The sequence below is a fragment of the Archocentrus centrarchus genome, chromosome 21, assembly GCF_007364275.1.
Source record: "Archocentrus centrarchus isolate MPI-CPG fArcCen1 chromosome 21, fArcCen1, whole genome shotgun sequence".
Classification (NCBI taxonomy): Eukaryota; Metazoa; Chordata; class Actinopteri; order Cichliformes; family Cichlidae; genus Archocentrus; species Archocentrus centrarchus.
In genome coordinates, this window is record NC_044366.1 from 27,029,237 (window position 1) to 27,044,715 (window position 15,479).

A 15,479-nucleotide genomic window follows, 5' to 3' on the forward strand; every position below is an offset into this window, starting at 1 on the left:
CAAAAACAAGGATCGAAACACCCAAAGTGTAAAAACATTAAAATTTTATTTACAGATATGTACAAAAAATAACGTCCCTCTTCCTGAAGTGTCCGTGGAGCCTCCTTTTGGTCCACAAATAAATACCGGTAGTGAAACGGGCTGCTGTAGAAGTGGATGTGAACACGAGTGGTGGTTTAAGTAGAACAGCCTTAAGATGATTGGTCTGCTGGGTTCATTACTCGGCCCATAAAGAGGATGGATCCTGAATTGGAGAACAAAGGAATATTTTGCATTAAAGGCTCGCTGATGGAAAGGATCCTGTGGAATGTTATACATTCATAATAATTAAAAAGATATCTGGTTAAACTGCACTGATGCAGCCTCTGTAGTTTGTTAGCCTTAAGCTGTGTGTTTTTTGATACTACCACTAGAGGTTGCCATATCAAATATATTCAAATCACATTTGTATTATTATGCAGACAGCAAGACTGGATTGAGATACAAATTTTCTCTATCCTGCCAAACTCTTTAGTTCACTTGGGCTATATACAGTGCCAATCTGATCTCAAGGGGGCTGGACCAGTAAAACTACTGCATCCTGAGCTCATAATAAATCTGCCCTTTCTTTTAGTGTAAATAGTATAAGCAGTGTTTACACGTTCACGTTTCATGATCTTTACAAACCGATGATGAACATGTCTAAGAAACTGAGTGCGACTGCACTGCAGCACAGCACAAAACCTCCACATGTATACAAGTTTTTTTTTTTTACTACTTCATGATTTAAACTTGCCAAGTCCTTAAAAAAGCTTCTAACGTTGAAAACGCTTCCACTGCAGTAACGCTGGCATCACCACAAAAAAGAGTAAGAGTGCATTTTATTGAAAATTTTGAATTATTAATTAATTGTCTGCAATTTTCCCACTTTGCAAAGCCATCCATCGGGCCAGATTGGACCCCAGGTTATGGCTTTTGTTTGTCAGCCATGCTTGTTTAAAAGAAAATGTTGCTCAAGCATGAGTAAATAGTGCTTTTGTTGGAGATTACAGAAACAATCTGATTTGCAATACTGTGTGAATTATTTGTGTTTTGCGAAAATGTGCAAAAAAAAAAAAAACCCCAAGAATAAATACCTGTTTTAATCTGTCGAACCAGAAATAAGAACGGCCGGTCCGCCTTGAAAACGGGAGCACGGGATCTTTTGAGTAGCACCATAGCTGTAGGAGTAAAAAATTCATTTTAAAATCACTCAGCTCAGTTTTGTTTCATTATTGCAACAGACTTTGCTCACCGGTCGCAGCAGCTGCCTTTGTCCCCTCCTCTGTGACTTCTATTCTTACTTCATGGAAGGCATCGGACACATAAAGACCCTCCTCAACTGCAGGATGTAAAAGAATAAAAGTTGAGCTGTTGAGCCGCAGCAATCATTTGCACCGAAACATACAAAAACAGCTTTTTAAAACAGATATTCTGAACGTGCAAACTGACCTGATATTCCAGTGAAGTCAGCTGCTGTCGGGTTAAAGGCGTCACTGATGCCCATAGCGGGGAGCACCGACCTCAGGTTGAATTTGTTTTGCATTTTAAATCTGTAAAAGGCAGACGCAGACTTTGTAATTCACCATATTTTATTTATTCCAAACGAAACCTAAAGAAGCTTTCAAGCAAACAAATCTGTAATCCGCACGAATGATCTGCTTCACCTTGGCAGGAAAATGTCCATCTTGGTTCTCCGCAGGCCACTGTCCCAGGATGCCAGCTGGCGTGCGGTGAGCTGGGACTCGAGGGAGGACAGCGTTGTCTTCCTCTCACTGGGCAGGACCACCTGCAGGCACAGGGAGCGGCCCAGGTACGGCATCTCCAACACGGTGTAGCGCTGTTCTGATGCCGTCCTAAACTGACCTGCCAGACAGGTTAACAAATTCACAGGTACAACTTTATCCACCAGTTCTTACTGCCATTACGTGCTGTGTTTAGCTCCTTCACTTGGCTGCTGTTTTGGGCCTAATTCCACCTGATTTTACAAACCTCTATTTAATGTTAACTCTTTTAGTCTTGAACTAAAACTTTATTGATTATGTTGGATCTGAAAGAACAAGTACATTACTGTGATAGCATTTTTTTTTTTTTTTTGATAAAGAAGGAATGGTTCAAAGTTCTTCACGTCTTTTAAAAGCTTTGTTATGGTCACCAGATGGTCATTCATTGTGTCTGTTTTGCCACTAAGAATTGTTTCCTGTAGCACCTGGAAACAAGGTAGGATAGGAGAACCGAGAGGGATCGAAAACATTTAAGTGCTGATGAAATGTCGCCTCTTACCAAAGCTAACCTCTGCGGCCTGATGCATCATGGGCACCTTGATCACATTCCCATCGGAGAGGACAAAGGGCAGGTTCTGGGTGTTGGTGAACAGGAACTGCTTCTGCCAGACGCCCTTGAAGGCCACTGTGTTGACCAGCGCCACCTGCAGCCGGTGTCCCCACCACAGAGCCTCTGCCTGGGCCTCGCCTGAGCCGGACAGGTCGCCACTGACGCTTCCCGCCTGCAGATGCCAAGACTCATCTGAAAAAAGATGCAAGGAAAGGTCAATATACAAGCCATCTCTTAGAAGTTAACTCACAGGGTCTGGAGGACTGAAAAGAGGATAACGTGTGTAAATAAAAGAACTGATTACCATAAAATATTATTACAGGTGAACTGATACACTGTAGTTACAAATATTTGATTTAAATGTCTTTAGTTGAAAGAGTTGAAATTTGTTTTTCTTGTAAGGGCTCATAAAGCCAAAACAGTTTGAAACCACTGCTCTGATAATTAGAATCAGGGAAGTTACAGTTTTGTTAACAGACTTTCTGTCACCAGGGGGCAGAGGAACTCTACAACCTAAAATAATATCACACTTAAGACTTTATTGCAGACATATGGGGAAGCCGTCACATGCAGCAGAAGCAGGACCATTATCATCTCACTGGAGTTGAATTTTAGCTTGTTCTGTTTGCTTATCTTTTAAATATTCATTGCTGTTCACCAAGCATTCTCACACTTTGTGTGTTTGCTGTTGCACGGTCAGTGTGCAATGAGTTTGCACACTGCTTTCACAAATGAAATGCCTGCTGCAGAGTGAACCATACAGGAAATGTGCATTAAACCAAAACAGTCCGAAAAGCTCCATAACGATGGTTATTCTACTGGAGGTTCCATGCTATTGTAATCAATGTCAGTATGAAAGTAATACTTAGTGGAGCCCTGTCTGGATTACCCTGGTGGGTCTGATTGGGCTGGCTTAAGTTGGCTCGGACCACGCTGGTGTTGGCCCACGCTGCTGCATGCTGTGTGAACTCGGGCAGGAGCTGGACACCACTCTGGACGAATAATGTGCAGGCCTGCTGCAGCCACATGCCCTGGCTGCTGTTGTTCATGTTGCCCTGGGAGTGCAACAGGAAGTCCTGTACCTGGGCATCTGCGGAGAAGGAAGACACGGAGATGTTTATGCTTCGAGTTGAGCAGTCTGTGCAAGAAAAGCAGTACAAGAAAGGCTCTCAACAGATCCACTTTGTTAGCTGTTTATCTGGATAACATTGTTGCAGAGCTTCAATAGCTATCAGCTATTTGCATTTCTTTGCTACACTGTTAACATCCAGTGTTATTTAATTCATTGTCATTCATGCCATGCTAAAAACTGATAGCAAGCTACAGTGAAACCCCTCTAACAACATTTTAACAGACTTGTTAACAAACTGCAGGACTTTGTACAAATCAATGCTTGTTTGACTTAATTCTGAAATTTGCCTGTTCTTTCAGTCTGGTGAGCACCGCACACTACTGGGACGTTCTCAGCTAATACAACCACAACATTTGTACTTAAACTGATCTATGCACAAGTCAAACATAGTTTTTCAGCCCTTACTGTAAATAGAAACGAGTCTCACCACTTGATCTCAAAATGCTTTATTTGGGTACCTACTGCTGAAGCATTACCTGAATGAACTTTCACTGTAACAGTCACCAGGACATGAAAATATGCACGCATAGAATATTATAATTATATATCTCTATTGGCATCTGTGCTTTCTTGCAGAGTTCTCACATAGATTTCAGTTCAGGATTCTCTGGTGGTTTTGGCTTTCTTTGACAGAGGTAGACAACTGTAGCCTGGTCTTGCGTTAATTTTCTCGCTAAATTTAAGCCTAAAGTCATAGGAATTGATCTTGGAGGTAAATTAATCACCAGTTGTAACTCTCATTTTGTTTGTAATTGAACACCTGACCTCTTGACCAAAAGGCCGTGCTGAAGAAGTCGTTAATGAGATTAGAGCTGGTGTAGAGGCAGGCATTATGGCTCCAGACACCACTATGCTCTGCAGGGTGAACAGCAGCAGGAGCACTGCACCACACCACCTGGTACCAACAGCACTGAGGGCCACCCTCTCCAGCCTCATTCTCACAGCATAAGGCACCACTAATGCTACCTGAATAAATCCTTCCACTCATATTTAATTTTTTTTTTTTAAATGGTGAACCCTACCATTCACGTTGTACCCCAGTGTTCCCTCCAGCTGAGCAAGCGTATTTCCCCTGGCACCGAGCTGCAGCAGCGCAAGAGACAAGGAGACACTAACTGGTGACATGATCAAGTTGGAGTTGTTCTCCGTCTCTGTGAGTGTCTGGTAGAGGCTGACGGCGAACCTGGCGTGCAGCTCTCTCATGCTGTCCTGAAGGCTGCTGTTGCAGTAGCTTCTCTCCACCAACCAGAAGCAAATGACAAGTGAAGCCACTGGCAGGCGACACATCTCCTCAGTGCTGCAGGAGAGGAAGCGTCCACAGGGTGCAACACGTGGCCCAAAAAAACTCAATCCTGTGAAAGGAAAAGGGAGGATTATTAAAAAAAAAAAAAAAAAAGCAATAAAGCAATAAATCGAACAATATGAGTGGTGCACATTTTAATCGCTCTAAGGGGGATTTCCAAACCCCAGACCAGATGGATCCACATTGATCAGGCTGGGATGAGAATTTATTAGTTCTCCATCCTGCTTGGTTCACTCAGTTATATATGCGGCAGCCTGTGCAGAGCTGGTATACAGGTAGGTAGTCCTGCACTACTCAAATAGGGAAGATTTATTAATCTTATTACTTTGCCATATGATGCTCACTGTAGCACTACCCATGTAAGGGCAAGCATGAGTGAAAAGTTGTTTTAACCATGTTAGTAGTTAGGGTTCATTTCTGGCAAACTGCCACATTAAAATTATTTTCACATGTCAATGCATGACTAGAAATAATCTAATAAAGGTATATTTTGTTAATATAAGATTTACACTAATACAGGAAATTCCTTTCATTAGAAGACCAAGATGTTGCATTTCTTCTTTCTCTAACCAGTTCAATGTTACACCTTTGGGTGATTGAATGCATTTAATGTGATGGCTCTGATAATAATTATCGGTGCAGCTGTTTACCTGCGGACAGGTGAGGTAGTATCCGTTTAACTCCAGCTGTTCTCTCTGGCTGGACACCAACCATTCAGCCTCTGTAGTGGAGCTGTGTCCCGTCTTTCCCCGGCTGTCAGTCACTGTGTGCCCGGCTTCCTGTCACTGAGTAACCCCTCTTCTGTTCTGGGCTGTCAGCCTCTGGTTCAGTCTGAAGCGGTCTGTAGTCATGAGACCGTGTTTAAAGGGGAACGCTCCGCTCCGTATTTGCGGTCTCCGTCGGCGATGTCCGTACCACTCGTCCGGGATTCCTACCTCCGCGGGGCTATAAGGAGCCAGGCGGAGGGAGGCATGTCTCCGACCAGCAAATCCCAAACCAGGCAGAGAGGGGAAAGAACACCCACACACGAGTGCACTGCACAGACATGCATCTGAAAATGTAACTGTAGAGCCTCCTAATTGGTTACTAATATTAAAGGTCAAAATGCACATAGTAATTTGAAGGATAGTTTCGAAATGATCATAAATAAGTCGGGGATCGAGGCAGCATTATTATAACAAGTTTGAAGTATCTGTCTTAGCTTAGCATAATTGGTGGGATATCTGAACATCTAGCCTTGCTCTGTCCAAAAGTAAAAAAACTGCCTACTAGCAACCATTTATGCTCATCATTACGGTTTAATGTACACGAAAACTTTAAAGTGTTATGAATATATACTTCGTTCTGTTTCACCTTAGCTTCCTGATTCAGTAGGGTCAGTTTTTTTGTTTGTTTGCTCATCTGTGAATTTGAGTTACATCCCATTCTTAAGCCACAGCATTTAATATGATGTCGGCCCAGCCTTTGCAGTTATAACAGCTTCAACTCTTCTGGGAAGTCTTTCCACAAGGTTTAGGAGTGTTTATGGGAATTTTTGACCATTCTTCAAGAAACCCTGGAAGAATAGTGATTTCCGCGAGTTCCAAAAGAAAGTTTGACATCATAACAGGTTAAAAAAAAAAAAAAAGGGGGGGGGGGGGGGGGACACAAGGGGGGGGGGGGGGGACACACACACACACACAATAACACAAACTAAAGGAAAAGAGAGAAAATTAAAGTAAGACCAGACAAATCACAACAAACAGTTGCCTTATCCAGAGTAAATATCTGGTTAGACCATGGTTCTAAGATTTGTAGAGCCAAATACAATAACCTCAGTTTTTCTGGATTTAGAAGCAGGAAATTGGAGGTCATCCCGGCCTTTATGACATTCCTGCAATTTAACTAATCGATATGTGTCATCTGGCTTCATGGGTAGAAAAAGCTGGGTATCATCTGCACAGCAATGAAAAATGTATGCTACACCTTCTAATAATACTGTCTAAGGGAAGCATGTATAATGGAAATAGAGTTTGTCCTAGCACAGAACCCTGTGGAACTCCATAATTAAGGGCATGAAGAAGACTCCCCATTTACATGAACAAATTGGAGTCTGTTTGATAGATATGATTCAAACCACTGCAGCACAGTACCCTTAATACCTATGGCATGCTCTAATCTCTGTAATATAAAATAAACATAAAAATGAAGGTCAACAGTATCAAAAGCTGCAGGTTAAAATTTTTACTTGTGAAGAAATTCATGAAATGCTCGGCTCAACAGAGCTGATTGAACTGTGCTTGAATTTTGACACAGAGCCCTTTTACAAAACAGGTGGGCCAGCCAGGTAAAAAAGTAAAACTTAAAGCCAAAGATTATTTTACTACTTAAATAATTTTAGCTCATTTACAAACCAAATTGCCCAATTTGCAGTAGTGTTCAAAAGCCTTGAGCCAGCCCTCATTTCTTTATCTTAAAGTGGTGTCGAGCAATAGTTCTCCCAGCTTTCTGATGGTCTTTTAAAGTTTTTCTTTGGACAGTTGCTGCTTTTTCACCCTTTTTCAATCTAGTCCTTATATCTGATCAGTCTGAGTGGAATGTTAAGCCACTTAACATTGACCTATGGCACCTAAAGGCACCTAACACAAGAGACGAACCAGTGTTGTATCTATACATAACAGAAAGCTTAGCAAAGAATAATTTCAAAATTATATCTTTGGGCACTTTTTTATTAGCAGCTTGTCACAAAAGCACATCATTTGTTCCCATTTCTGGAGTTGAATCTATGAAAAAAAAAAAGCCAAAGATAACACAGTCTGACAGGAATAAAATAATATTTTTGCACCAACAAGGTGATTCCCAAAGAACTATTATTTGAAAACTTGGCATATCTCAGCATATGTCCTTGAAAGTTTTGAGGAAACAGGACAAATAGAGAACAAAAGAAGTGGAAGGCCCAAAAAATATCTACAGCAAATGAACAATATCTGAAAGTCACATCTTTAAAAAACAGGAAAAAATCCAGCAAAGACCTGACACAGGACCTGAGAAAGGCATCTGGACCTTCAGTTGCTCACTGAAGCCTCATCAGAAATGGTCTCAGTGGAAGGGTGGCTGTCAAGAAGTCATTCTCAAGGAAGTGAAGCAGGGAAAAAAGGCTGAGGTATGCAGCATCACACAAGAGCTGGACTGAAAATCAGTGACAACAGGTCTGATGGAGTGATGAAATTTGAAATTTTTGGCTCAAATGGTCATCAATATACAGCATGTACAGAGGAGGTCAGGAGGAAGGTACAACGGTGAGGGTCTGCAGCCATTTGTAGAACACGGTGGAGGCTCTGTCATGGTTTGGGGCTGCATTTAAGCCAGCGATGTTGAAGATCTTGTCAAAATTGATGGAATTATGAATGCAGAAAAATATCATTAGATTTTAATTCATCATAAAATGGAAAGCATGTGGCTGGACATGGCTTCAATTTTTAAGCATGGCAATGATCCCAAATATACTGCTAGTGCAGTAAAAGCATACCTAGATAGAAAAAACACACAGTGGAACACTATCAGTCATGGATTGGCCTCCCCAGAACCTGCACCTCAACAATATTGAAGCAGTGTGGGATCATGTTAACACATATCCAAAGAAGAGCTTTGAATGTCCTTCAAGAAGCCTGGAGAATTATTCCTGAAGAGTGCTTAAAGAAATTATTATAAGAAAGCTGCCTCAGAGAGTTCAGACTGTGCTGAAGAATAAAGGTGGTCACACCAAATATTGACTTTCAAGCTCTTTAGAATTGCACAAACTCTGTTTTTGCCTCATATGCTGTATTTCCATGTGTGTTTGCCATGTTTCATATATCGCTGCACCTATTTCTCATTTTCCATGCACAGTACTACACATTATACTATCACTAAATCATACAATATCTATCTTGGAGTTATAATATCTTCCTGCTTTTTTTGTTTTGTTTTGTTTGAGGCTACAGAGACACACTCAATAAGACATCCATTCTGTTATACAAGTCTTTTGGCCTTTTGTTGTGATGATTAAAAGACTTTTTTCCTTTAGCGTCACGCTACTGCGTCAGCATTTCTAATTGGTATCACTCTGTGGAATGTGGAAGTGCTGCTGCTCCAATGTGTGATGGATAACAGCACCTCAGCCTTCAAGAAACATTATGTGTTTTTTTGGATTTCTTTTATTTCCAAACTGGGTTACTTCCATTTAATTGGTTAAACATATTATAGTCAAAAAACATAAATGGCCATATCTGTACAAATATTGATCTATCTTGATTAGGGAAATGTTACTAGTTTTGCAGGTATTTAATCATCCACCAAACTAGAAGACAAAACATTATTGCTTTAAACCAAGAATGTTTTTTCCTTAATTGAACCCAAATCCTGCCAAAAGTTCAATGGTAATTAATCATTTTTCACTTAAAACTGCAAATGTCAGCTTAAAGGTGTCTTAGTGTTATAAAACAGATTCTTACACAACCTTACACATACACATTACCACTGCAGTACAGACTACACACGCTTAAAATATTTGTCTTATTAATAACATCCACCATTGCACTATTATTCCATTTGAATTAAAAAAAAAAACAAAACATGAAGAACTGCAAATATTTGATCGTGGTATGCCCTTTATTTCACCTAAAATCAGTCTGCTCTGGAGTGATCTACCCCTCAACTGTCCCTCTTAATTGGAGAAATGAGAGTCAGCAAAATAAATTGTGGGTATTTTTCCCATGAAGACAGAGCATGATTGGTAGCCATCAGGTATTTGGCTGCTTTGTCTAACAGTGGATTCCAGCCATTACTGGACTTGACTAATTAGTGAAGCCATGGCTTGGCTTCATTAACCAGAGTCACCACATTCTTTAAAACCCAACTCTCCGACTCTGAAGGCAGGAATTTGGAATTTTAAGCACTTTGTTGTAGAACATGAGACAGCACAGTGACTGACCAAAGACAATTATTTGAAAAGATGCCACCATAAACAGTAGCTTTCATCTTGGCAGACAAGGGGCCTTTGGAGGAACATTATGTTAGAAGTTCACATTTGTGAAGTAGAAATAATGGTTTGTGCTCTCCATTTCTGATCCCTGGACAAGCTGCAAAGCAAGCTGCTGCTCCACTCAGAGTTCAAGATGCAGGTCAACTTACTCTACAGTGTTACTGCAGTGTAGTGACCAGTGCTCACATATGAACATCAAAGTTATCCATCACAGTGACATCATATTTAAACATTTTGCAGTTAAAACCGTGTCATTATAACTGAGATCAGCCAATGAAAACACCCAATATGTGTCCCAGTTCGGCAGTGGTGAAGGCAGGATTAGGACCCAAATGCAGGAGACGAAGGATGAACTCAAAGGTCGGGCTTAATGCTGTAGCTCGCAGACAGTGCCAGGGCAGCCTTAAGATAACTAAACAAGGCTTAGGAGTCCAAAATATAAAACTCAGTTTTAGCAACCCAGAAACCATGACCGTATGTCAGACAGGAACCATGCACAAGCAACAAGAGACCGACGGTGGTGAAAAAAACAACATGGCGTTGGCCAAAACTCAAATCCAGATGCTTCAAAATATGCCCCAAACTGTTTACTAACAACTTGTCAGTCACAAGTCATTAGCCAGTGGTCATATCTTAGATAATCCTCCTTTCTGATACAGAATGACCAAAATTTACAAAATGGGCTTAATGTTTTCTACAGTGTGACCCAAAATGAGTGACTTAGACCATAAACTCAGCAGGAAAGTGTTTACTCAGGTCACGGCTGAAGGCCATTTCCTCTATAGGCTTCTATAAGACTAGAAGTCTTCTTGCAATCACAAATATTGCCCCCTGTGGCCTTTAAAAAGAACGCAGATTTAAGGCACTTCTGCAGTATCTTCACTTTTTCTCACCTCACCAAAACAAATTTGTGAAGTCACAGTGGCTATGGCCCTTTTTTGAATGCAGTCTCTGGTTTGAACAGAAGGTGACCTGCTGCTGTGCTCACAGCTGGGTTTGTGCCATGGTCCTGGGCCGGTGGCCCAGTGTTTTCTTGTTCTTTTGTTTTTGGTCTGTGGTTCATTTCTAGTTATGTTTGGTGTCAAGTCTTCATCTCTGTGCCCTTGTCCCACTTCCTGTTTTATTTTGGTATGTCTTGTTTCTTGTGTAGTTATTTGGTTTTGCTTCCCCTTGTCTCCTCAGTGTCATTGTGTTCAGCTGTGTTACCTGCTGTTTCCACTTTCCCTTGTTATCCTGTGATATTTTTAAGTCCTGTGTTTTCGCTGCTTGTTGTCGTGTTGTTGATGTGCCTGTGTGGTTTTTGGCTCCTTTGCTTTGTTTTTGGTTTTCTACTCTTCATCCAACTACTCAGAAGGATTTTTGTTATTTCTTTGTTTCGTTCCCTTCTCATTAAACACCTTTTTAGTAACATCTTTATCCAGAGTCCTGCATTTTGGGTCCATCTCCACCTCTCACACTGCAGACATGACAGTTTGTGTGTCTGAGAGGGCCATAGTAAGGCTATCCCCTCTCTTTGACCTCATAGATCTCTAAGAATAGAATAAACTGTTGGAAACTGAGCCTTCTGAAACCTCAGCTTTTGGATCACATTATTCCACATTATTAGAGAAATGTTTTACAGCTGGCTTCTTATTTATCCACACACACAAACGCACACTTTGCAGTCATTTTTGGTTTCTTTGTGGTCATTTTATAGTTCTTTGTGGTTGTTGGTCACCTATTTATGCAGAACTCAAAAGTAGTGCTACTGATTAAAAAATTGCAGCTGAATTTCTACATGTAGTTAAAACTAGAGATGAAGAGAAGCTGCTTGATTCCTGTCTAAAGCCATCATTTGCAGCAGATCCACCTGACACTTGCCTGCACATAAATTATATTATATTATATAATATATAATAAGTTCAATATGTAAGATATGCTCCCTTGGGCCCCTGGGCACATACCTAGTTGGCTTGTTCAGTAAGTCGTCCATGGCAGTAATAATGCCCAGTGACACTAACGCGCATGTGCACATGTATTTCAGCCTGTGTTTCCAAGAGCTTAGAATTATTCTGTGAAGGTTTTTCCATCCAAAAGCAGCTACATTCATTGATGAGTGTTTGTGCAACTCTGTGATGTCTCCACCTTCCTCCACATGGCAGCAACTTAATCCCTAACTAGCGGAAACTATCCCCAGGCTCTCCATTCATATCCTTCACTGCAGTCCCCTCTCCACCCAATGACCTTTGCCCTTGCAGGGAAAATAAAAGTGATCTGAGGTCACAGTGTAGAAAGTAGAAAAATAATAACAGCAGAGGAAGAACATGTAGTACAACAACAGACACAGAGCAACAGAACAAAAACAGACTAAAGGAAGATGTGCAGAGCTGACAAATGAACACCAAAGCTTCTTACAGAGGAGAGAAAAAGAAGACAAAAATGAGGATGACCAAGGACAACAAAGGAATGAGAGAAAGCGGCTTATACAGCTGTATAAATGATTTGACTGACTCCCTCACTCTGCTTCACCTCCAGTGGCCTACTTCCCTTCAGGCCCTGGGGCCGTTGGGCAGTTCATTAGGATTAGGGGATACGGGTGTGTGGGACCGGGCCAGGTTGCAACAATGCCGGTGTCGCCAGAGCGATCTGCCAGGTACGCCACGGCGGATTAGAGCCACTAGTGCTGGCACTGGGAGAGAGGCGACGTGAGGGGATGTGTCCCATGTGAGCATCGTGGAAGCGAGCATGGAGCACCATGGGAAAAAAAATCTCAGTATTTTTTTATTTGAAGCTCAAAAAATTTAAATTGAGTGTGGAAACAGCAGATACTACGTAGGAAACTGGGCATACCACAAATGTTTAAGGAAATATTCTATGTTGCAACAGAGAAATAAAGCGTGCACGACATGGATCATTTGTGAGGCTTTTAAGAAACAATAAATGAACTAAAAGCAATTGTAGTTTTAACTTTTAAAACCGGTTTGTGTTTCACTACAGCACCATCTGCTGCCAGTTAATACAAGCTCTTCTCAAGGTTGTAAAGTCATGTTTGCCTTCAGAATACAAGGTGCCAAAAAAATCCTTAGAGATTTTGGTCCATATTGCCATGATAGCATCACACAGTTACTGCAGATTTGTTAGCTGCACATTCCTGATGTGAATCTCCCGTTCCAGCACATCCCAAAGGTGCTCTTTTAGACTGAGATCTGGTTGTGAACTCCTTGTGATGTTCAAGAAACCATTGTGAGCTGATCTGAATTTTGTGACATGGTGCGTTAGCCTGGTGGAAGCAGCCACTGTGCTAATAAAAAGATGGACATGGTCAGCAACTCAGATAGGTTGTGCTGTTTAAACAATGCTCAGCTGGTACAAAGGGGGGCCAAAGTGTGCCAAGACAATAACCCCAACACCATTACACCACCACTGCCACCAGCCTGAACTTACGGTATAAAGCAACATAAATCCACGCGTTCATGTTGTTTATGCCAAATTCTGACACGAACATCTAAATGTCACAGCAGACATCGAGACAGGAGTGGCACCCGGTGTGGTCTTCTGCTGCTTTAGCTCATCTGCTTGTGTTGTGCATTCAGACATCCTCTTTTGCATACCTTGGTTGTATCAAGTTTGAGTTAATGTTGCATTCCTGTCAGCTCAAAGCAGTCCGGCCATTCTCCTTTTACCTCTGGCATCAACAAACCATTTCCACCCAGAGAACTGCTGCTCACTGGATATTTTTCAGACCGTTTTCTGTAAAACGTTGAGATAGCTGTGTGGTAAAATCCCAGTGGATCATCCCATCTGGCACCAACAACCACGCCACGTTCAAAGTCACTTAAATCACCTTCCTTCCCCATTCGGATGCTTGGTTTCAGTGTTGGCTGTTAGATATTTGCACGAATGAGCAGATGAATACGTGTGCCTAATAAAGTGTATAATTAACATAGTAATGAATACAAACTTAATGAAAATGATGCTATGTGTCCTTTATGGTATTAGCTTTATTAAAAATACTGTAATGAAGGATACTTGTTAATACATTATAACCTGCTAGTAGTTGTAGAAGGGCCCTTCTAACCCATATCTATGCGGCTGCTTACCAGAGATGACGTCCATTCAGTTAAGTGATAACATTTCAATGGGGTAATCGATAGTCAGTCAGACCTATAATCAGGTTTTTATATTTATGACCCAATTTAAAAATCCAGTGTCCGTTTTCGGTCTTCCTTATCCTGCCTCAGCATCGTGTCTTCTTTATACTTCAGTAACTTTCAGATTGTTCTGTTTTGGTTTTTAGATCTTGCAGAGCCCTTAAGGTCCCAGTATTATAACTACTGAAGATTTATTTTATCCTAATAATCAAAAAAAAAATTTCCTTCAGTTTGTGCCACTTTTGACATTTGTAAATCTAACCCAGCGCCACGCTCTGTCAGGAACCTCAGGATCTCAGCTTGCACACTGATCTGTTTTCCAGCCTTCTCCATGCACTGAAGCAGTAATACATCATACAAATCCCTGTGTTGATTGGTGGATGATGACATCACCTCTTCAGGGTTGCAAGATTTCACCATGACAACCAATGTTCCACTCTTATTGGCTTCTCCTCTTCAGACTGTGGACCACACAGGCAGGCTCACACCTGCTTAAGCGGTCCAACAGTGCAGAGAAACAGGTTTCACAGTTCGAGCTGAAACAAGAGCCCATTAAAGATTTCCCAAGATGCAGACGAGAGTTACAGACCTCAGCGAAAACGGCTCTGATGCACGCAGATACTGTTTCAGTGAGTCCTGGAAAACCTGTGGAGGGATTAGCTGAATTTACTCATGTAGAGATTAGTTAAAAGCCAAGACACAGCTCTTAAATGGTAATGACTAGAAGTGAATTTCTTGCATTCAAATTATATCTTTAACCTCAAAGTTCAGCACAAGAGGGCAGCATTGGATTGTATTAAAATGCTTTATTACAGTTGGGATAGTCCAGTGGTTCTCAAATCCAGGCCTCGTGGCCCAGTGTCCTGCAGGCTTTAGATGTGTCTCTGCTTCCACACCAGAGTCAAATCTAGAAGTCATTAGCAGGACTCTGGAGAACTTGACTGCATACCGAGAAGGTAATTCAGCCATTTGATTCAGGTGTGTTGATCAGGGACACATCTAAAACCTGCAGGACACTGGGCCACGAAGCCTGGATTTGAGAACCACTGGGATAGTCCAAGAAAATCTTCTTAAAGAATATCGTGGAGGTCAAAAAGTTTTTGTTAATTTTTTGTTAGTTTTAAAATGGGTTCTTTATACACTTCTGAAATGTATGTGATATTCTCTAGTGCAGTTTTTGTACCTCTTCTACATTTTAGATTTGCGAACAATATATTTTATTTAACTTTCTTTTTTTGTAAAAGCAGTTTTTTAGTTGCACATGATCTCCTGAACATCTTTTTTTATACTCACACATCTGGACACATTTACCCTTACTCTTTATGTTCAAACTGAACCAGACAAACAGGCAGATTCATAGGCCAAAAAGGTCTGTCTTCACACAGGATTAAAGCCCTACACTCCCAGGTGAAAGCATTAGTGGCAGAAGCCTTCTTTAACCTTATATTAGTTTTTCTATTGTCATGTGGTACAGGTCTATGCAACCAAAGTACTTGGTTAGGTCCAGTGATGTAGAAAATGTGACACCCTAACTTTTATGTAGTGGCAAGCAGCACATTC

The 15,479-nt window shown here is 41.2% G+C and overlaps 1 protein-coding gene across 1 annotated transcript; it reads right to left on the reverse strand.

Annotated features, from left to right (window-relative positions):
• Positions 1 to 27: 27 nt before the first annotated feature.
• On the reverse strand, positions 28 to 5,765 carry serpine3 (serpin peptidase inhibitor, clade E (nexin, plasminogen activator inhibitor type 1), member 3). The gene is made up of 9 exons (XM_030758744.1): positions 5,438 to 5,765; positions 4,507 to 4,836; positions 3,242 to 3,442; positions 2,302 to 2,544; positions 1,686 to 1,884; positions 1,471 to 1,571; positions 1,274 to 1,360; positions 1,116 to 1,199; positions 28 to 244 (listed from the first exon to the last, which is right to left on the reverse strand). Exons 1-9 carry the CDS (start codon positions 5,499 to 5,501, stop codon positions 192 to 194), a joined length of 1,362 nt encoding a protein of 453 aa, XP_030614604.1. The 5' UTR covers positions 5,502 to 5,765; the 3' UTR covers positions 28 to 191.
• Between the last annotated feature and the right edge of the window lie 9,714 nt (positions 5,766 to 15,479).